Source organism: Takifugu flavidus, chromosome 5 (assembly GCF_003711565.1).
Source record: "Takifugu flavidus isolate HTHZ2018 chromosome 5, ASM371156v2, whole genome shotgun sequence".
Taxonomy (NCBI): Eukaryota; Metazoa; Chordata; class Actinopteri; order Tetraodontiformes; family Tetraodontidae; genus Takifugu; species Takifugu flavidus.
In genome coordinates, this window is record NC_079524.1 from 605,716 (window position 1) to 629,096 (window position 23,381).

At 45.5% G+C, this 23,381-nt stretch overlaps 1 protein-coding gene and 1 long non-coding RNA gene across 2 annotated transcripts in view; one reads left to right on the forward strand and one right to left on the reverse strand.

The window, feature by feature from the left end:
• Positions 1-23,381, forward strand: part of LOC130525945 (NACHT, LRR and PYD domains-containing protein 12-like) — a gene marked incomplete at its 5' end in the record, with an annotated part of 88,430 nt that overhangs the window by 39,402 nt on the left and 25,647 nt on the right. The window contains 2 exons of the mRNA XM_057033259.1: positions 18,321-18,494; positions 22,037-22,210. Coding sequence (XP_056889239.1) covers positions 18,321-18,494; positions 22,037-22,210 — 348 coding nt within the window. The remainder of the gene's footprint in view (positions 1-18,320; positions 18,495-22,036; positions 22,211-23,381) is intronic.
• Positions 2,001-10,433, reverse strand: LOC130526042 (uncharacterized). Its single transcript, XR_008950647.1, has 2 exons — positions 9,909-10,433; positions 2,001-2,317 (listed from the first exon to the last, which is right to left on the reverse strand). It is a non-coding gene; the product is annotated as an uncharacterized LOC130526042 (long non-coding RNA).

Below are 23,381 nucleotides of genomic sequence, written 5' to 3' on the forward strand. Positions count from 1 at the left end.
ATCGTTGCTCCTCTCTCTGTCTGATTTCCTGTCCCGTTACTGACAACCAACTTTGGACCATCGTTAATGACTCATTCAACCTTTAAACCATCTCCTGTACGATGGTGTTTGGGGACGGAGGCTCTAAATCAGGGTGCTCACACTTTTTCAGCATGCGAGCTACTTACAAAGTGACCAAGTCAAAGTGATCTACCCACCACAAAAATGCAAAACATTAATTATTTTCAAATGTATTGAGGATTATTTGTATGTACAGTTGATGTACTTTGCTTAACTGAACGAGCCAATATGGCAAAACACACATAATAATTAACTATTAACCTTTTTTTGTAATTACCTAAGTTTACTTTGCTGACGTGCACTGAACTGAACCAGCCAGGGAGCACAGGGACCGTAGCTGCTGACAGCCTCACCCACACCTCCAGATGTTCATCAGTCAACGTGCAACGCTTGTTGGACTTTATCATCTTCATGTAGAAAGTAGATGTTTGCACTGGCCGATATGAAAGTGATCTGTTTTTGTCTTCTTACTTGGTCCCGCTCCCTCATCATTTTGATGACCATCAGCTTTAGCGGTGGCTTAAAATCAGAGGTAATGGGCTGAATAGTTTAGCGCTTCTGATTGGCTGCCCTGTATGTCAATCAAGTCACGGGACTGCTGATAGGCTGACGTCGTTCTGCTGCACTCAGCGCTGTTGTTTGCACGTGATTGGTCGCCTGATTGTCAAATTCAGTTGTCATCTCACTGGCTGCCCTGTACATCAATCACGTGACGGGTGAATGATCGGCTGATATTTTTAAATGTCACGCCGCGATCGACCGACTGGTAGATCCCGATCGACCGGTAGATCGGGATCGACGTAATGACCACTCCTGCTCTGTAGAGAAGACGTGAAGTTCACTCCTGAAATGTTCCTTCACTCACTTGATTGCAGGTCTGCTGCCAGCAGGACGCTACAATGGCCCAAGAGATCCTGCTGAAGGTTCTGGAGGATTTAACTGAGGAAGAATTCGCTAAATTCAAATTTATCTGAAAGATCCTGGAATCATGGGAGGCTTCGACCCGCTTAAAAACTACCAACTAGAGACCAGAGAGAGGACGGTCGTTGTGGATTTGATGGTGAAGGCTTACAAAGATCAAGGAGCCCTGGAAGTCACCAAGAAGATTTTAGAGAAGATACCTCGGAACGACATTCTGCAAAATCTTTCAGCTGTCAGTTCAGATCCAACAGGTCAGTGACGCTTGTTTCAGTTTCTGTTCTAAAGCCTTTAATGCAGGCGAGTTCAGGACCAACAGACTGGGGAACTCATACATCCCCCGAGCCATCAGGCTGTTCAACTCCTCACAGGGGGAGGAGGGCCAACAGGAGAACTGGAACATTTTTATAGTTTTATATTTATATTCATATTCTATTTTAATTTATTCTATTTTATTTCTTATTTTATTATATTTTTATTATCTTTAATAGGTTTGATGGGGTGTAATGGTGGTGGGTAATTTTGTACAGTGCTGTACGTTTCTTTGGAGATGCTAATTTCCCTGATGGACACCCCCTAAAGGGATCAATAAAGTACTCTTGAATCTTGAGGTCAAAGGTTAAACTGTTTCTCTAGTTCGTTATCAGTGTTGCTGAGTGTCAAGGTGGTCAGTTTTGCTGCACAGCATCTATGCGTAGTGGAGAATAAGCAAGTGAATCCCTTCATTGACTTTAGCCAGGTGGTATAATCTTTATTATAGGAACAGGAACTACTCAGCTTCCCCGCTCTTAACCAGAACATATAAGGAGCAACAACGTCACGTTCTACAGGTGACATAAACATTGTATGATGGTGGTTTTCTTCTTTGTACAGTCTCAATGGTTGTACCTGGCTGTGTGCTCTCAGTCTGTTCAGGTAAGGGCTCAGCACCATCATTTGGTATATATTGTTGGATCGCAGTACCTCTCGTGTGTCACTGCCAGTCCGCGTTCTTTAAATGAAGACTTCAAGTAAACAAATGCCAATTTCAAAATGTATTTAGCAAACAGATGTATTTAGCAAACAGAATCAATTCAAGATACAAATATTACAGAGCTCTGGGCCAGTTCATAACCCTAGCAACAACAGAGTCAATTGTCAGGGCATGAAGTCTGACCGCCTAACTATCCCTTGACCCAGTCTTTTATAGAAAGATATATGTAAATTATTGATGCTAATTCAGTCCAATCCAGTCCTTCTTCTTGGATGACCCCATCTTCTTCTTCCAGCCTCCTTTGGTGTTGGTGTGGTCCTTCTTCTCCATTATCTTCTCCAGATAGCCAGGTCCGAAGTCATATTCCTGCCAAGGAACTTATCAACACCAGTAAACTACGTTGTCATGTTTTACGATGGGGGTCTACCATTTCCTGTCTGGCTGGCTCCAACTGTCTGACCAGTCTTCAGGTCAAGGAAGGGTCAACTGACTTGCTTATGTGTATTCCTACTAAAGAGTATATAGTATTCCTAACTTCTAAACTAACTTTAACATAAAACAAAACATATAGTATAACACATGCTAATAAGATAAAAGATGCTAACAAGATAAAATAATTCTCTTCAATCCCCCTTTTGGCCTAGCCTAAACTAGGCCAATACTACCAAATTATTGTCAATTCCCTTAAATCTCTCCATCACTTACTCCCATCAAGGGAATGGTTTCCCTTCGAATTTGAGCCATCTGGTAAGGAGGAGGTTGCTTTCCTTCAATTGCAGTTACGATTATACAATTACATAGAGAACGAATACAAGGAATACAACAACAACCACACAAAATTAAGCCGGCAGTTGCAGAAATTAATGACATCAAAACAGATACAATGATCACTTTCCATTTACCAAACATTCTATCCATCCATTTCTCTAGTGGATTAGTTACACCAGAATGCTCCTTCATTTCGTCTGACAATGTCCGCAAACCTTCCAGTGCCCGGGTCACAGAACCATCTGGAGCTGTACTATTAGGAATGAATGCAGGTACAACATTGATCTCCAAACATAGCGCAAACCCCTCCTTTTTCTGCTAAAAGCATATCAAGTGCCATTCTATTTTGCACAGTCATCAAGGAAGTGGCTGCAACCTGTTCTGACAGGCCAGCCACTGCATCTCTGGTGAGATTTGCCAATCGCTGCACATTCTAATGAACATAATTGATTCTATCCACATTCTTATTTGGAGTTATAGGAAACAGTGCGGAGATTAAAGGTAACTTTTCAAATCCAGCTGATACCTGGTCCACTAATTTATATTCATCAGGGACTCCCCTTGGAATTCCAATTGAATCAATATATGTTGGGGATCCCTGTGTGAGATCAAATTATGTTCCTCTCCTATGTCTAATTGGAGGTAGCACCTGCTCCCCCTTTGGACTTAATAAAGTGATAGGGAGTAGGAGACGAACCAGAGTACATGTTCCTGACCAGTCGGGTGGGATTGCTGGCATCAGAGTGTGTGGATCACAGTGCCAAAACAAATCAGCTCGATGAACTGGAAAGTGTGAAGCGTTACTCCATGTAGTGACATTTACCATGTACTTACACCATGTTGAAGGCAAGTCACCTACCAACCTTCTTCCCGTTCGTGACAAGCAGGTAAAATTAGATCTGACTGAAACAAATGTAGGATGAGCTGTCTTATTCGAGACCACTGGAAAAAGAGCTGACAAAGTGGAACAATTAACAGGATTATCATACATGTGTAAACTTAACATACAATGAAATCCCTGAGGGTCTGCTTCTACAAGCAACGGGGCCGGAGCTGTATATAAAGTAGGTCTAGCAGCAGAGCAGGCAACACAATTTGTCATTTTTTGATCCTTTGCTGTAGCCTGGATCCATTCCAACCAAATATTTACATCCCCATAGCCTGTAGCAATCTTCACCCCATCTTCCGCAGTAAATTTACTGAAATCTACTGCTACTACATTAGGATCGGCCACTGGAGTTGCCAAAGTTGGTACAGGGATTGAATTATTCCTAAAATTAATTTGAATTATACCTTTAGGATCTTGACCTCCAACATGTACACCTAACACTATGAATAACCTATCATCACCTTTATTATTTATTATCTCCGGAAAATAATGCATACTTTAATAGAGAATAATAAAGGATTCAACCCCTTATGATTCCGCCCTGCTAAAAGTCCTCTAGTGAATGTAATTTTTTCCCAGTTTTCTTTTGACCAGCCATGTGGAGGAGAGGCACTCCAAGCCTGCCCTGTCCACCAGTTAACATAATCTCAACCTGAACACATTGCCCCAAAACGTGGCCCATAACCATTTTGGCAAATCTGATGGACATTTCTATACATACATAAGTAAACATCCATGTTCCTCCAATTTCCAGGGTCTCTACAGCCACCTATGACCTCACATAAATCAAACTGAAATGTTGTATCACTCCCTTTGATGTAATCAAGAATCACCCCTGTGTAACCAGGCAGATCTCTCCCACGTTGCCTTGAGATCCTCCCCACAACGCACACAAAAGTAGAACTGTAATCATTGTGCCGTCTCCTGTAGATGTTTCCGAATCTGTCCAAGCGTTCTCTGTGAATTACCTGCTGGGGTACATTGATTCCAGTGATACCAGAGTTAGGGTTAATGTGTTAGGGTGTTAGTATGTTAGGATGTTAGGGTTAACATGTAATGTTCACTCTACAACTTCAAAGGGACCAGTCCACCTGTGCTCTGACCACTTTCACTTGATGACTCTCAGAAGAACCCACCAGCTGTGTGTTGAGTTCCTGGATCCTTACTGGATGTGGTTGCTGAAGTTGCCTGTTGGGAGAAAACTGAGAGAGTTGTTTTTAGTTGAACAATTTATATTTCATACAAGTGCTGGGCTGGCCTATGGATTTTCTGCTCCTGGTCCCAGAAAGGGAACACCCCGCTCGAGCTCAAAGGGGTGAATCCTGTTCGGGAGCTAACAGAGCTTCTTACTGACATCAAGGCTATTGGAAGCGCCTGTGTCCATTTCATTCCACTGTGAGCACATATCTTGCCAATTTTGCTCTTCAGTCTTTGATTCATTCTTTCTACCTTCCCTTGTGAATATGGGTGATAGACGGTGCCTAAATGCATGTTTAAGGCCTAATGGTTTTCTACTTCTTGTAAATCTTTATTTTTAAAATGAGTCCCATTATCAAACCTAATTTGTTTGGGAAAACCATGTGTTGGAATATATTGATTAATCAAAATTTAATAACACTTTTTGCATCTTCTGCTTCTTTTTGCATCTTCTTTTACGGGAACCGCCTCTGGGCAGCCAGTGTATGCATCCACTGCCACCAAGAGGTATCGGAACCCATTGACTCGGTCTATCATGTCAGTGAAATCTATAATTTTTCTTGCCCTGTCATGGGGGCAACTGGAAACTTTCCCTCATGTGGTCGAATTGTTGATTTTACATTAAATTGTGTGCATATTGAACATTCTCTGCATTATTCATGGTTTCCCGCAGTGTGTCAGGCCGTGGGCCTCTTCCAGAACGGCATCTACCAGACCGGGCGGGAGAACAGGTCTGCCGTCTGGGCCCCGCCAAATTCCTTCAACTTTCACACCCACAGCCCCCCTTTCCTTCCAAACTGTTTTTTCATGTAGAGAACTTCTTCTTGATCACAACTAAGTCTTTCCCTATCATATCTTGGAAGAATTTCGTGAACTGTTTTCTCTGCGAACAACAAATTGTAACTTGGTTTATAACCTGCAGCCTTCTTTGCTGCCTGATCCCGCCTCATTACCTCTTCCCTCCAGAGAGTTCTCTTTGCTGTAACCTTTACACTTTACGACTGTGACCTCTGCTGATTCCATGAGTGCCTGTGCCAATTGCCTCATCTCTGCCTCATGTTTTATAGGAGCTCCTGATGCTGTGTTAAAACCTGCCCGCAACCATTGACAAAGTTCTAAGTGTATTGCTCCCACTACATATGCTGAATCTGTATAGATGGTCACTCTCTTTCCCTTTGATATTTCTAATGCTCTAATAACTGCCTTCAATTCTGCAAGTTGTGCTGACTCTTTACCTGTTGGTTTCCTGTTTCCACTTCTACTTCCTAAATCTTCTTCTGATTTTCTAACTATAGCATAGGCAGCTTTCAGCCCCTCTTGTGGGTGTCTGAAACAACAGCCGTCTGTGAATAGTATTTCATCTGGATCCTTTAACGGCTCCGTCTTAAGATCTACTCTGATTTTTTCATCTTTCTTCACTTTCTCTTTCTCTTCACATCTTTGTGGTTCACCCTCTCCCATACCATCTGCCATATTGATCCCTTCATGTGTGTATGTTATGTGTGGTGCAGTTAAAATCTTGTCCATCCTGGTCTGCCTAAGTGAGGTCATGGTGAATGCTGCTGCTGAGCTGACCAGTGATACCACACTATGTTTGTAAGAACTGTCAGAGCATGACCCATCACTAAATGTGCTGTTTTTTGTAAAAGTTTTGCTACCCCTGCTACCTGCCTTACACACGGTGGCTGCCTGTTTTCAATGGGGTCCAGCATTATACTTGCATACATTAATACTTTCCTTTCTTACCCCCTTTTTTCTGAAAGAGAACACCATTTACTGTATGTTCTCCTTCAGAAACATCCAAAAAGAAAGTACAGTATCTTTATATTCCGGAACTGCCAAAACATGCAGATGTCGTGAGTGCCTGTTAAAGAGCAATGAACACTTTCTCTCCCTCAGTTGTCCATGTTAGCCGGGCTGCCAAATCACGCATTCCCTGTTCATTCACCATTGCACGTAGGAGCGTAGTCTTTTCTGAATATGCAGGAATAAAATGTCTACTATTGCTCACGAGACCCAGAAATGACAACATTTCCTTTACAGTCTCTCATACCACTCATTCTGTTCAGCAAAGTTGACCTGTGCAGCCACACCTTCAGGCCCAACACACAAACACAGTGATGTAATCATCCAGAAATTTCCCTGTAACTTTTCTCTAAACGCATCCTGATACACCTCATTATTTTCACGGTCGTAAAATAGGGTGACATGATAGGGATCAACTGGCGGGGCAAAAGGACTTAGCATCGACAACCAGGGCCTCCAGCTCTGAAACAATGCCACAACACCGACACCAGGTGAGGTCTCAGGCTCAAGTTCTCCCCAATAAATATCTGCCCACACCCCCTGTTCTGGAGAGGGTGTCGGACTCATCAGAATTTGTCCCTTCACACCTTGGTGTGAAATACAGCAGTTCAATTTCAGTCCATTAGGAACTTGCCCCACCAGACCTTTATCTCCACACAGAATAGCTGCTCCTGTCCTCACCAGGAGATCTCGTCCCAACAGGTTGATAGGGCAATGTGGTGAAATCAAAAAAGGGTGCAACACAGTCTGTCTGGCAACACGAGTCACTAATGGCACAGAAAACGGCAGTCTCTCCGGGCTTCCTGGAACCCCACAAGCTCGATGGTGTCAGATGAGATCGGCTCCGGTGATAAATTCCATGAGATGGTGGAACACTGCCTGGTACCTCGGGTAATTGTGATATGGACAGTCCCTTTGCCAATGACCATACCCTTTGCAGGCGTGACACTGATCTCGGCCTAAGTACCCGCCTATCAAGCCGTATCCCTGCCTGCCGCGTCTCCCACACATGCCTCCCCTTGGACTGACCCAATACGGGTTTATCGGAGCAAAATCTTGTTGCGGACCTAACTGATCTGGCTGCACCTGCCGAGAAAACTGCTGAACCATCTGTTTCTCTTCCTTTTGTTTATCATTAAGCTTTTTCAGTGCCTCATCTAACTGCATTTTTAGGAGCTGTTCCTGAGCGGTCATCACACCCTCTTTCTTTCCCTGTTGTTTAGAACCAGGATGGCACCCTGTGGCACACATCCATTCCTCTTTACACCTCGTAAGGAATCCATGTGCCGACTCCTTTCCTCCCACTTAATCTTAGGTTCTGCATTGCTCCTGGAGATACTGGAAATATCTGTCTCATAGCTTCAGCAACCCTGGTTGCACAAGGGCCAAAACGTGCTGCTACCTCAACTTTATCCAAATCCCAGAGAGACACTTGTCTCTCTAAAATTCCTCTAAAGTCTCCCATTGCCAACTGCATGCTCTGTGTTAAACTGAAAAGGGTAGACATCCACTTGCCGCCTCCCTCTGCGGGTGGGGGCATCTTATCCACCAAACAATTAATGTCTGTGATAGCAAACGGAACATATCCTGGTTCCTGTCCTCCTCTTTTCTGTATCAGAGGGGCCTGGAACTGCGGCATTCCTGAAACGGGCCCCTTACTCCGCGTGTGTATTCCTGTTTGACCCGCCTCCTCATTGTTTATGGCCCTGTCAACGGTTCACCTCTATACTCACACTCACTCTCTTCCCCTGGTTCTAATTCATAATTTCCCATACTTGAACCCGGATCTTTTTCATGTAATTCTCTGCCTGAGATTCAACAGGCTCCTGAAGCTCCAATTCTCCAATAAATGTAGCCGGAACTTCGAGGGTGTCTGTCTTACTCTCACTCTCCTCTTTTATCACTGCCATAAATCAGTCTTGCCTTCTCCTCCCTGCGCTCAGCCATGGCAAATCCTCCTGAGGGATCAACTCTTTTCGCTTGTCTTGTTTGATTGTTAATTTTTTAAAGACATTTAATGCAGATTTTTGACTGTCCTGTTTCTTAAATATAGTTTGTTGGGAGATTTTAGGGCGAACCACTTGACCTTTCTCTCTAAATTCAAATTTTCCCAAGCTATCCTCAACCTCTTCCTGTCCCTGTTTGAGCCTGCTAACCTGTCTCCGAAGGTCCCACACTGTCTCACGTAACTCCTGCATTTCTTCATTTCTGTCCACATCTAACTGACCACTGTTACTAGTCAAAACTGGCAATTGATATGGGGGTGGGGAAGAGGTAGTAGGTAATGATGGGTAAAGAGCTGGTGTTAAGTGTCATGTCTGATTTAAATCTTCTAATGGAGGCTTCTCAACATTAGGCACTCGTGTGACCCCCCTAGATCTGCAATAGTGCACCGCTGCACATGTCACAGCCACAACATGTATCCTTCGACGCCTCTCTTCTAACTCCTTACCCTGTTTTTGCCACGATTCTCCTGCTATAAAACCTAATTTTGGATTATCAAGATGATCCTGTAATATAGTGTGAATTTCTGAATCCCACTTACACAATGCTTCAGCTAAATTAACCTTCACCTCTGGAGGGGGAAGTATCTTCTGCTTCTGAGCTTCCTTCCACAACTTTCTTATTGCATCCAATTCTCTTTCCCTGTCCTCTTCTTTCATGCCACTCACCACCTGATCAAGAGTCCACTTCCACTGTTCTTCCACAGACCGAGGATAGGGAGAACATTCTCTCTGATCCCTGCACGATTTACCACATTCCAGTTCCATCTTTAACTATGCTCCCAAGTGAGATTGAATGTGAATGACTCCAACGGTCAACTCAATGCCTCAGTGAAACAAGCTTCTAGATCAAACGTCTTTGATCCGGTTCCACTCTGGGGGTTAATTCCAAGGACAAAGAGCCTTTTAATTCACATTCACTCTGGCACTTTTCAACCCACACAAAAACACAAATCTCGGGCGTCGGGAGTATCCGTCCCGTCAACTGCGCTCCGAGTCCCAACCCAAATCTTTTTGATATACAGTGCACTGCATACAGCAACAGCACTGTACTAGTTCCGGTTTACTCTAACCGTCTATTCCCTGTTTTTTCAACAGTACTTCCGGCCTCTAACCGTATTTCCCTGTTTTTTCAACAGTACTTCCGGACTCTAACCGTAATTCCTGCAGTCGTTTCAATATTTTCTATATTTGTATCTGGAATTTATAACTAGGACACTTCAATTGACAGTGACAACAAATTTTTGGAAATTGCCAATGTGCAGAGCTTTTGATTAAACAGGTGTCTGCTTACCTTTTATTAGGGATCCCTTTGTCGTCAGTTGTCCTCCGAAGTGACCGTTGTTGAATTCTTTGCCTCAGATGACTTCTCTGTCTTCATCACGTCGGGGTCACCAAATTGTTGGATTTCAGTACCTCTCGTGTGTCACTGCCAATCCGCGTGTTCTTTAAATGAAGACTTCAAGTAAACAAATGTCAATTTCAAAATGTATTTAGCAAACAGATGTATTTAGCAAACAGAATCAATTCAAGATACAAATATTACAGAGCTCTGGGCCAGTTCATAACCCTAGCAACAACAAGTCAATTGTCAGGGCATGAAGTCTGACGACCTAACTATCCCTTGACCCAGTCTTTTATAGAAAGATATATGTAAATTATTGATGCTAATTCAGTCCAATCCAGTCCTTCTTCTTGGATGACCCCATCTTCTTCTTCCAGCCTCTTTGGTGTTGGTGTGGTCCTTCTTCTCCATTATCTTCTCCAGATGGCCAGGTCCGAAGTCATATTCCTGCCAAGGAACTTATCAACACCAGTAAACTACGTTGGGGGTCTACCATTTCCTGTCTGGCTGGCTCCAACTGTTTGACCAGTATTCAGGTCAAGGAAGGGTCAACTGACTTGCTTATGTGTATTCCTACTAAAGAGTATATAGTATTCCTAACTTCTAAACTAACTTTAACATAAAACAAAACATATAGTATAACACATGCTAATAAGATAAAAGATGCTAACAAGATAAAATAATTCTCTTCAATATTGACATAATCCATTTTTATCCTTGTCATCAACATAAATTCCCTTTTATCATTGACCTTGGGGTGCAGCTCCCAATCACTATACCTAATGTATGACTCACAATTCTGTGTTTCTTTTTTCCGTTCCAGTCTTGGTTGTGAACTTCACCAATCTGTGTTTCTGAACCTTTTCTTCTCTGGATAATACACCAGGTACGCTGGGCTGTTTTTATCATAGCCCACAAAAATACCCTGCTCACACTTAGAGTCTAATTTCCCTTTGTCTAAGTGTTTGTAGGCATAGCATAGTGATCCAAATTTTTGCATTTTAGCTATGTTTGGTTCTTTTCCTGTAAATAGCTCGTATGGCATTTTCTTTGTTCGCCTACTGTAGCATCTGTTTCTAACATTAGCAGCTGTCTGTACAGCATAGTTCCAAGTGTATTTGGTCAGTTACTTTCTAACAGTAGGCACCTGCCCATTTCATATAGGGTGCGTCAGCCTCTTTCTGCTGTACCATTTCGATGGGGTGAATAGGGTGCAGACGTTTCATGTCTGATTCTATTCTTAATTAATAGTGTCTGGAAGTCTTTACTTGTGTATTCTGTGCCATTATCAGATCGAATACATCGGACCTCTCCATATGGAGCTACATCTGCCAAGAAACACTCCGTTGCTTGCATTGCATCACTTTTAGCTTTTAGAAAATATATCATCATGGTACCTGAATAATCATCTGTAAAAGATTGGGCATATCTGTAGCCCTCTATGCTAGGTGTTTGCATGGGACCTGCTAGATCAGTGTAAACTAACTCTAAGGGTTTCTTATCCTTTGTACTAGGTTCTTTGTTTCTTGTCTGGGTGAATTTTCCCTTTGTGCACACTTCACATAATTGTGTCTGTCTGACTACACTTCCCTTCATCGCCATCCCTTTCACAAGACCTTATAACTTTTGTCGTCATGGTAATTACAATGACCTAGTATTTCATGCCAGGTTTGAGCATCATGACATACTTTACATTGGTCGACATTGTCTTCTTTTGATGACAAGTAATACAAGTTACCACTCTGGTGGATGTCAAATCTGTTACCGTTCCTGGTGACCATTCGGCTGTCCCCCTTTTGGGAGGTGATTGTCGCTGCTCCATTTGTGGTCCTTGCCACAGAAAAGATGTCATGCGGGTATGTAGGGGTGTATAAATCCTCTCTTAGATGTGCTCTGTGCTGTTGTCCAGCGTTGTCAAGTAGGCAGATTGTCGCCGTTCCTCTTCTTTGTGCTATTCCTCTGAACTTTGTTCCGTCGACTAACTCCACTGAGTGTGAGTCAGGTTGGAAAGTGTCATTGAAGCTCTCAAACTTCCTAATGTCATTAACGATGTGGATGTCGCACCCCCATCCCCATGATGCCCTTTATCTTCACACAGGCTGGTGGTCTTTCATCCTTTTTGTCTTGAGCCGTGAAGAAAAAGTCTTCTTTGTCATTGTCTTGTTCCTCTACGAACTTCCTGGCACCGTCTTGTCCCCCTTTTTCTTGCACAAGGATTGTTGGTGTGTGTTACTCTTACAGTAGCCACACCACACTTATCTATTGCACTTCCTTGCCTTGTGGCCTTTTATTCCACACCTGTAGCACTTTACATTGGCATCTTCATCCTTTTTGTTGCTGGTGTATGCCTTGGGGGGTCCTTTTCCTTCTTTCACATGTGTCTTCATCACATTATCTGTAGACTCTGCCTTATTCATTTTCTCACTCTCTTCATAAACTCGTAGTCTTCTCTTAAAGTCAGCAAATGTAACATTCTCCTCGTTCTGTGTTACATGGACTGCGAGGGGTTTAAATGAATCAGGTAGTCCATTAAGTACCATGGCTACAATTCAGTCCATCACTCAAGACTTCACCTGCATCTTTCAAAGCCATTATTATATTTTCAGCTTTGATTATATAATCAGTTACATTCTCACCATCTTTCATTTGTAACTTGGTCAGTGATGTGTATAGAATAATAATCCTTGGTTTGCTTTTTTGGGAGTAATGTTCCCTCAATATTTTCAGGGCTTTCCCTCCATCATCAGCTGCTTCGTGTCTTATGATGGACAGGTTTTATCGTCTATTAGCCTGATTAACTCAGCATAACGGTCAGCATTTTTCCTCCTGTCTTCAGCTTGCTCCTCATTTGTCCCGCCATATAACGTTGTCAAAAGGGTCTCTTTTAATTTTAAATGTGCAGGTGACCCAAGAACCTCGTTTCCCATTGGTCGTATCTTTCTTCTAAGCCATCAAAAACTAGTTGCGGAGCTGGGGTTGCGGTTCTGTTCTGTTAGCCATTTCAGCGTAATATATCGGGAAAACTTCATTCGAGTTTTGACTCACTTATCTCCAAGTTGTCCACCGAAGCTCCGTGTTATTCCGTCTTGTTCACTTCTTCCGACAGTTCCGAATGCTATCCTTGTGTCCAACATAGCCTGGGCCCATAAACTGTCAAGGTGGTCAGTTTTGCTGTGTTGGATCGCAGTACCTCTCGTGTGTCACTGCCAATCCGCGTGTTCTTTAAATGAAGACTTCAAGTAAACAAATGTCAATTTCAAAATGTATTTAGCAAATAGAACCAATTCAAGATACAAATATTACAGAGCTCTGGGCCAGTTCATAACCCTACCAACAACAAAGTCAATTGTCAGGGCATGAAGTCTGACAACCTAACTATCCCTTGGCCCAGTTATATAGAAAGACATATGTAATTATTGATGCTAATTCAGTCCAATCCAGTCCTTCTTCTTGGGTGACTTCATCTTCTTCTTCCTGCCTCATTTGGTGTTGGTGCAGTCCTTCTTCTCCATTATCTTCCCAGATGGCCAGATCAGAGGTCTTATTCCTGTCCAGGAACTTATCAATCACCAGTAAATTATGCTGTCATGTTTTACGATGGGGATCTACCATTTCCTGTCTGCCTGGCTCCAACTGTCTGACCAGTCTTCAGGTCAAGAAGGGTCAACTGACTTGCTATGTGTATTCCTACTAAAGATTATATAGTATTCCTAACTTCTAAACTAACTGTAACATGAACAAAAACATATAGAATAACACATGCTAATAGATAAAAGATGCTAACAAGATAAACTAATTCTCTTCAGCTGCACAGCATCTATGCGTAGTGGAGCATAAGCAAGTGAATCCCTTCAGTTGCTTTAGCCAGGTGGTATAATCTTTATTATAGGAACAGGAACTACTCAGCTTCCCGCGCTCTTAACCAGAACATACAAGGAGCAACGTCGTCACATCCTACAGGTGACATAAACATTGTATGATACAACAAAATAAAGGTACCGTAATCAATAGGGTAAGGGCGTTATCAAATAATAACACTTAACATTGAGAATAAAGTGTTGAACGGAGAACAGAAAGCTCAAAACACGTCGGGTAAAACATCCAGAGTTGTTTAATGATGATATTCATAAAGCACTTTAAAAGCAATCATTACAATTATAAAGTAGCTCAGATAAAAATAGGTACAAATGAACACGGAAGAAAAACAACACAAACAATAAAAGCAGGATCAAAGCCATCATACCGGATCAAGGTGCATTTTGAGATGGCTTTTAAAGATGTGGAGTAAAAAGGAGGCTGTCTAACGTCCGATGGCAGATGGCTTCATGATTTAGGAGCAGCACTCCAGGTGGTTTGCTGAGATTCTGGTGCCTCCGGGAGCCGATCAGCCGCCCTGAGGCCCAAAATCACCAGATTGCTGCATCAGAGGACTTTACAGGCTGCACAGGTGTGACCTCCTCCGTCCTTAGGCCCTCAAACCAGGTCAGGAAAAACCTGGAGAAACCTGGAGGAGATCCACAGCTGAGGGATCCGTCTCCCTGGGACGGGCAGACGTGCAGCAGAGGCCACGTGCACAGAGCACATCAGCATTAACAGTAATATACCAGGTCCAGGTGCATCTTCAGACGTCCTCATCAGAGATGTGGCCCACCTTCATCCTCCGGGTCCTGATGGAGCGAATCCAGGATCAGCAAGACCAGAGAAAACCAAGACCGGCAATATGTGCATTTATGTAGGAGAATATGGGAACGGGCAGGAGAGGACAGACGGGCCATGCTGTAATAAAGGCATGGATAGAGGTGTAATAAAGGCATGGATAGAGTGTAATAAAGGCATGGATACAGGGGTAATAAAGGCATGGATAGAGGTGTAATAAAGGCATGGATAGAGGTGTAATAAAGGCACGGATGGAGGTGTAATAAAGGCATGGATAGAGGTGTAATAAAGGCATGGATAGAGGTGTAATAAAGGCATGGATAGAGGTGTAATAAAGGCATGGATGGAGGTGTAATAAAGGCACGGATGGAGGTGTAATAAAGGCACGGATGGAGGTGTAATAAAGGCACGGATAGAGGTGTAATAAAAGCACGGATAGAGGTGTAATAAAGGCACGGATAGAGGTGTAATAAAGGCACGGACGGAGGTGTAATAAAGGCACGGACGGAGGTGTAATAAAGGCATGGATAGAGGTGTAATAAAGGCATGGATAGAGTGACCATCATAACCACTAACGTCATTGAAATGTCATAAATTTAGAGTTAACTGTTACCAAGACACACAGGAAGTGGTCTGACTGAGGAGGCATGCTTAGGGTTAGGGTTAACCCATCCTTCCAGATGAAGCTGCACCGTCTTTTCTTAGAATGGAGGTTTGTCTCCTATCAAGTTCAGAACTCATGATCAACCCTTCGGACCTGCTGAGACCCGCCACCACTTTCATTGTTTTTCCTGATCTGGAATCAGTGAAACTTGATCCAGTCTGAAACTTTGAGCGTCAGATCTCAACAGCAGCATCAACAGCAAATTGCTGCAGCGTCAGTCTGAAAGAATTCCAGTCGTACCTGCTTTAAAAGCTCTTCTGAGTTCTTTACTTAAGTTTTTGGGATTGTTTTACTCAAGTGATGCTGTTCTTGTCTTTTTGAAATGTGAGGCCCAACTGGACCTGAGAAGAAGATAAACTGTAAAACATCAGCTCAAAGCACTCTGGAATAAATATATAATATATTCATATCTGCTGAATATATCGACTAACACATGTGCATGTATATTTTGCTTTAAGGTCCCACATGTGAACACGTCCCATCGGCTCTTATCAATCAAAGCTTCAGTCAAACCTGAGGAGCAGGTTTATGTGTGTGCAGGAAGGCTGTGATGAGAAGGCAGACGAGCAACGGCTGGACGACGTCTACACACAGCTGTACGTCACCACCGGTGGCGACATACACATCAATGCTCAGCACGAGGTCACTCAGATTGACATGGTTGGGAACCCTTCAGACACAGAACAACCCATTAGTCCCAGTGACCTGTTTACACCTCCAGCTGGGAAATATAAACCCATAAGAACTGTTCTGACCAGCGGAAATGCAGGAATTGGCAAAACCTTCTAATCCGCAAGTTTGTGTTGGACTGGGCAGAACAACGAGCCAATCAAGACGTGCATCTCATATTGCCGTTCACCTTTCGCCAGCTGAACCTGTTGAGGGGGACACGCCTATCCTTGGCTGAACTCACTCATAAGTGCATCCAAGAGTCCAGGGCCATTCAAATAGAGGCTCTTAACAGCATCTTTACAGCTCTGCAGTCATCAGGAGACGCCAATTTTGACAATTGTAAATTCAAGCTTCTGTTTATCTTGGATGGGCTGGATGAGAGCCGACTAGAAATGGACACCAGAACCACTGAATTCCAGGAGGCGGATATAGATGTGAAGGCACCGTGCTCGGTGGAGGTCTTGCTCACAAACCTCATTAACAGAAGTCTTCTCCCCTCCGCTCGACTCTGGATAACCACGAGGCCCGCGGCAGCCAATCAGATCCATCCGGATTTTGTGGACATGAGGACAGAGGTGCGAGGGTTTACTGACGTGCAGAAGGAAGAGTACTTTAGGAGGAAGTTCAAGGAGGAGGAGCAGGCGTGCAGGATCATCTCTCACATCAAGGCATCTCGAAGCCTCCATATCATGTGTCACATCCCAATCTTCTGCTGGGTCACTGCAAAGGTTTTTGAGGATGTGTTGAAGATGCGAGAAGAGCTGCCCAAGACTCTCACAGCGATGTACATCTCCTTCCTGGTTGTTCAGTCCACACAGAAAAACAAGAGAGGAGACGGGAAAGCTCCACAATGGAGTCCAGAGAGCTGTGAGATGATTCCAATTCTGGCAAAGCTGGCATTTGAACAACTGCAGAAAGGCAATGTGATCTTCTACGAGTCCGATCTAAGAGACTGTGGCATCACCGTCAGGTCGGCTGATGCCTACTCAGGAGTGTTCACGCAGATGTTCAGAAGGGAGCGAGGACTGTTCAAGGAGGAGGTGTTCTGCTTTGTCCATCTGAGTGTTCAGGAGTTTCTCGCTGCTCTTCATGCACATTTGACATTCACCAATTCTGGCACCAACATACTGTCAGAAAAAAACAACCTTATTACGTTATTTACTCTCTAAACTGTTCAACATCAAAATCAAACAGGCTGATTTTTACCAGTGTGCGGTGGACGAGGCCTTGCAAAATGAAAAAGGACACCTGGACCTGTTCCTGCGGTTCCTTTTGGGTCTTTCTCTGCCAACCAATCAGGCTCTTCTACGAGGTCTAATTAACGGTGAAGGCAGCTCAGAGCCCAATCAGGAAATCATTGGCTACATCAAGAGGAAGATTGGAGAGAATCTGTCCTCAGAGAGAATCATCAACCTGTTCCACTGTCTGAACGAGCTGAACGATAGTTCACTGGTCCAGGAGGTTCAACAGAACCTCAGATCGGAAGATTGACAACAGAAAGTCTCTCCTCTGCTCAGTGGTCAGCTCTTGGCTTCATATTACTGTCCTCAGGACAAGACCTGGAGATGTTTGACCTGAAGAAATACTCTGCTTCAGAGTGGGTTCTTCTGAGGCTGCTGCCAGTGGTCACAGCCTGCAGAAAAGCCATGTAAGTGTTCTGCAGGTGTCTGCAGGTGTTCTGCAGGTGTTCTGCAGGTGTCTGCAGGTGTTCTGCAGGTGTTCTGCATGTGTCTGCAGGTGTCTGCAGGTGTTCTGCAGGTGTTCTGCAGGTGTCTGCAGGTGTTCTGCAGGTGTCTGCAGGTGTCTGCAGGTGTTCTGCAGGTGTTCTGCAGGTGTCTGCAGGTGTTCTGCAGGTGTTCTGCATATGTCTGCAGGTGTCTGCAGGTGTCTGCATGTGTCTGCAGGTGTCTGCAGGTGTCTGAAGGTGTCTGCAGGTGTTCTGCAGATGTTCTGCAGGTGTTCTGCAGGTGTGTCTGCAGGTGTTCTGCAGGTGTCTGCAGGTGTTTGCAGGTGTTCTGCAGGTGTCTGCAGGTGTCTGCAGGTGTTCTGCAGGTGTCTGCAGGTGTCTGCAGGTGTTCTGCAGTTGTCTGCAGGTGTTCTGCAGGTGTCTGCAGGTGTTCTGCAGGTGTTCTGCAGGTGTTCTGCAGGTGTCTGCAGGTGTCTGCAGGTGTCTGCAGGTGTTCAGCAACACGCATCACATCTGGCAGCGTTTTAGGCAGTCGCAGTAGTTACTCCAAGAACTGATTTCATTCCGTATCATTGCACCTTCCGTCCTCATAAAGGTCAACTAAAGAAATAAGCCTGCGTCCCTGATTGTGCAGGAGAGAACCAGAAGGATTTCCTGCTTTCTTCTTCTTTTCTTTTTTCAGGTTGAGTCACTGCAATCTGAGGGAGAGGAGTTGTGAAGCTCTGTCCCCCGTCCTCAGCGCCTCCTCCTCTAGTCTGCTAGAGCTGGACCTGAGGGACAATGAGCTGAGGGATTCAGGGCTGAACAAGCTCTCTGTTGGTCTGAAGAGTCCAAACTGCCGGCTGGAGATCCTCAGGTTAGTGCTCCTTATCAGCATCATCAGTTTTTCTAAATGGCAGCTTGAAATTTTGGTTATCTTCCAAAAAGAGGAAATATCTTTACCAAAAATGCCGACCAGCCGACCACTGTTCACTCCCACAGCTTTTAAAATGACTTAGTCTGGTTCTGGTTCCTGTGCTTCGCTCCCCAGTCAGGTCCAGGCCCCGACACACGACCCAGAACTTTGCATAAATGAGCTGTTAATTAGTGAGGATTGTGTGTGTGTGTGTGTGTGTGGCGTGCGTGCGTGCGTGCGTGCGTGCGTGCGTGCGTGTGTGTGTGGTGGATGTGCTTGCATGCAGGTTATCGGGCTGTCTCATCACAGCAGAAGGATGTTCTTCTCTGGCCTCAGCGTTGAGGTCCAACCCAACCCATCTAAAAGAACTGGACCTGAGCTTCAACCATCCTGGAGATGATGGAACGAAGCAGCTCTCTGCTGTTCTGGAGGATCCAGAGTTGAGCCTGGAGGTTCTCAGGTAGATGCAAACACCCTCCCTAAAATGAAGACCTGATACTATTTATGGATGAGCGATGTACATCTACTTCCTGGTTGTTCAGTTCACACCGAAAAACAAGAGAGGAGACGGGAAAGCTCCACAATGGAGTCCAGAGAGCTGTGAGATGATTCCAATTCTGGCAAAGCTGCCATTTGAACAACTGCAGAAAGGCAATGTGATCTTCTATGAGTCCGATCTAAGAGACTGTGGCATCACCGTCAGGTCGGCTGATGCCTACTCAGGAGTGTTCACGCAGATGTTCAGAAGGGAGCGAGGACTGTTCAAAGAGGAGGTGTTCTGCTTTGTCCATCTGAGTGTTCAGGAGTTTCTCGCTGCTCTTCATGCACATTTGACATTCACCAATTCTGGCACCAACATACTGTCAGAAAAAACAACCTTATTACATTATTTACGCTCTAAACTGCCCAACTCCAAAATCAAACAGGCTGATTTTTACCAGTGTGCGGTGGACGAGGCCTTGCAAAATGAAAAAGGACACCTGGACCTGTTCCTGCGGTTCCTTCTGGTCTTTCTCTGCCGACCAATCAGGCTCTTCTACGAGGTCTAATTAACGGTGAAGGCAGCTCAGAGCCCAATCAGGAAATCATTGGCTACATCAAGGAGAAGATTGGAGAGAATCTGTCCTCAGAGAGAATCATCAACCTGTTCCACTGTCTGAACGAGCTGAACGATAGTTCACTGGTCCAGGAGCTTCAACAGAACCTCAGATCTGGAAGATTGACAACAGAAAGTCTCTCCTCTGCTCAGTGGTCAGCTCTTGGCTTCATATTACTGTCCTCAGGACAAGACCTGGAGATGTTTGACCTGAAGAAATATTCTGCTTCAGAGTGGGTTCTTCTGAGGCTGCTGCCAGTGGTCACAGCCTGCAGAAAAGCCATGTAAGTGTTCTGCAGGTGTTCTGCAGGTGTTCTGCAGGTGTCTGCAGGTGTCTGCAGGTGTCTGCAGGGTTCTGCAGGTGTTCTGCAGGTGTCTGCAGTGTTCTGCAGGTGTTCTGCAGGTGTCTGCAGGTGTCTGCAGGTGTTCTGCAGGTGTTCTGCAGGTGTTCTGCAGGTGTCTGCAGGTGTCTGCAGGTGTTCTGCAGGTGTCTGCAGGTGTCTCCAGGTGTCTGCAGGTGTTCTGCAGGTGTTCTACAGGTGTTCTGCAGGTGTCTGCAGGTGTGTCTGCAGGTGTCTGCAGGTGTTCTACAGGTGTCTGCAGGTGTCTGCAGGTGTCTACAGGTGTCTGCAGGTGTCTGCAGGTGTCTACAGGTGTCTGCAGGTGTCTGCAGGTGTCTGCAGGTTCTGCAGGTGTCTACAGGTGTCTGCAAGTGTCTGCAGGTGTCTGCAGGCGTCTGCAGGTATCTGCAGGTGTTCTGCGGGTGTTCTGCAGATGTTCTGCAGGTGTTCTGCAGGTGTTCTGCAGGTGTCTGCAGTGTTCTGCAGTGTCTGCAGGTGTTCTGCAGTTGTTCTGCAGGTGTCTGCAGGGTTCTGCAGGTGTTCAGCAGGTGTCTGCAGGTGTTCTGCAGGTGTCTGCAGGTGTTCTGCAGTTGTTCTGCAGGTGTCTGCAGGTGTTCTGCAGGTGTTCAGCAGGTGTCTGCAGGTGTCTGCAGGTGTCTGCAGGTGTTCTGTAGGTGTCTGCAGGTGTTCAGCAGGTGTCTGCAGGTGTCTGCAGGTGTCTGCAGGTGTCTTCAGGTGTCTGCAGGTGTCTGCAGGTGTCTTCAGGTGTCTGCAGGTGTCTGCAGGTGTTCAGCAGGTGTCTGCAGGTGTCTGCAGGTGTCTGCAGGTGTCTTCAGGTGTCTGCAGGTGTTCTGCAGGTGTTCAGCAGTGTCTGCAGGTGTCTACAGGTGTCTGCAGGTGTCTGCAGGTGTCTGCAGGTGTCTGCAGGTGTTCAGCAGATGTCTGCAGGTGTTCAGCAGGTGTCTGCAGGTGTTCTGCAGGGTCTGCAGGTGTCTGCAGGTGTTCTACAGGTGTCTGCAGGTGTCTGCAGGTGTCTACAGGTGTTCTGCAGGTGTCTGCAGGTGTTCAGCAGGTGTTCTGCAGGTGTCTGCAGGTATCTGCAGGTGTTCTGCAGGTGTTCTGCAGGTGTCTGCAGGTGTTCTGCAGTGTCTGCAGGTGTTCTGCAGGTGTTCTGCATATGTCTGCAGGTGTCTGCGGGTGTCTGCAGGTGTCTGCATGTGTCTGCAGGTGTTCTGCAGGTGTCTGCAGGTGTTCTGCAGGTGTCTGCAGGTGTTCTGCAGGTGTCTGCAGGTGTTCTGCAGGTGTCTGCAGGTGTCTGCAGGTGTTCTGCGGGTGTCTGCAGGTGTCTGCGGGTGTCTGCAGGTGTTCTGCAGGTGTCTGCAGGTGTCTGTAGGTGTTCAGCAACACGCATCACATCTGGCAGCGTTTTAGGCAGTCGCAGTAGTTACTCCAAGAACTGATTTCATTCCGTATCATTGCACCTTCCGTCCTCATAAAGGTCAACTAAAGAAGTAAGCCTGCGTCCCTGATTGTGCAGGAGAGAACCAGAAGGATTTCCTGCTTTCTTCTTCTTTTCTTTTTTCAGGTTGAGTGACTGCAATCTGACGGAGAGGAGTTGTGAAGCTCTGTCCCCCGTCCTCAGCGCCTCCTCCTCTAGTCTGCTAGAGCTGGACCTGATTGACAATGAGCTGAGGGATTCAGGGCTGAACGAGCTCTCTGTGGTCTGAAGAGTCCAAACTGCCGGTGGAGATCCTCAGGTTAGTGCTCCTTATCAGCATCATCAGTTTTTCTAAATGGCAGCTTGAAATTTTGGTTATCTTCCAAAAGAGGAAATATCTTTACCAAAAATGCCGACCAGCCGACCACTGTTCACTCCCACAGCTTTTAAAATGACTTAGTCTGGTTCTGGTTCCTGTGCTTCGCTCCCCAGTCAGGTCCAGGCCCCGACACCCGACCCAGAACTTTGCATAAATGAGCTGTTAATTAGTGAGGAATGTGTGTGTGTGTGTGTGTGTGTGTGTGTGTGTGTGTGTGTGTGTGTGTGTGGTGGATGTGCTTGCATGCAGGGTATCGGGCTGTCTCATCACAGCAGAAGGATGTTCTTCTCTGGCCTCAGCGTTGAGGTCCAACCCAACCCATCTAAAAGAACTGGACCTGAGCTTCAACCATCCTGGAGATGTTGGAACGAAGCAGCTCTCTGCTGTTCTGGAGGATCCAGAGTTGAGCCTGGAGGTTCTCAGGTAGATGCAAACACCCTCCCTAAAATGAAGACCTGATACTATTTATTGATGAGCATGGAGACCTTCCAGACGTTCGGTGGTTCAAGCAGCACATTGTGAGATCTGAACCACCTCTGAGCAGAGAGATGTGATGCTTTCTGGACCTTCAGGGTATGAGAACCCACATAAGGGAGAATAAAAGGGTCACGTCAGAGATACAAAAAGATCAGGTGTGTGCCAGCACAACCATCTGGGCTGCAGCCACTGCCTGGGAGGGAATCCTTAGAGAGAAATAGGCAAAGTCCTCCTCCATGACGTTGGCATATGGAGAGATGTCACAAATCCAGCTCTGAGGTTCACAAACCGAATCAAGAGCAAACCGGTTCAGGCAGACCCAAAGTCAGGGACGAACAGTGTAGAGCTCAAGGTGAGGGGGCATCTGTTGAACCTCTGTCCTGCCTTGGATTTCATTTCCTCTGTGTCTTCTCCCAATCCAGACTGGACCATTGTGGGAAAGAGAGACTTAAGAGTGGTCTGAAGAAGTGTAAGTGATCAACTTGATGCGTCAGCACGTCACGCTCTGAAAAAAGCAGCAGTTAGTGGACTCAGTTGTGTTTCATGAGCTGGTTCCTGGTTCCTCCTCTCTCCTTTTAGATCACTGTGAGCTCAGCGTGGACACCAACACCGTCCACAGGTCAATCCAAGTGTCCAACAACAGGGTGATGAGGGCAGTGGCCAAGGACCAACAATATCCAGACCATCCAGAGAGGTTTCAGGACTGTCCCCAGCTGTTGTGTAGCAACAGCCTAACTGGTCGCTGTTACTGGGAGGTGGAGTGGTCAGGACGGGTTCACATTTCTGTGGCATACAAAAAGATCCGGAGACATGGAAGCAGTTTCCAATGCCAGTTTGGAAGGAATCAGCAGTCTTGGAGCCTTGTGTGTACTGACAGAGGTTACTCTGTCCTCCACGATGACAAAAGGGTTGCCCTCCCCCACTTCTCATCCACTGGTCCTCGGAGAGTCGCCGTCTTTGTGAACTACCCCGCTGGCACTGTGACCTTCTACAGATTCACCACCGACACCCCGGTCCACCTCTATACCTTCAAAACCACATTCACTGAACCGCTGTTCCCCGGCTTTGGCCTTGGCTTTAGTGGGTCTTGGTTCTCGCCCGGTTCCTCGGTGCATTT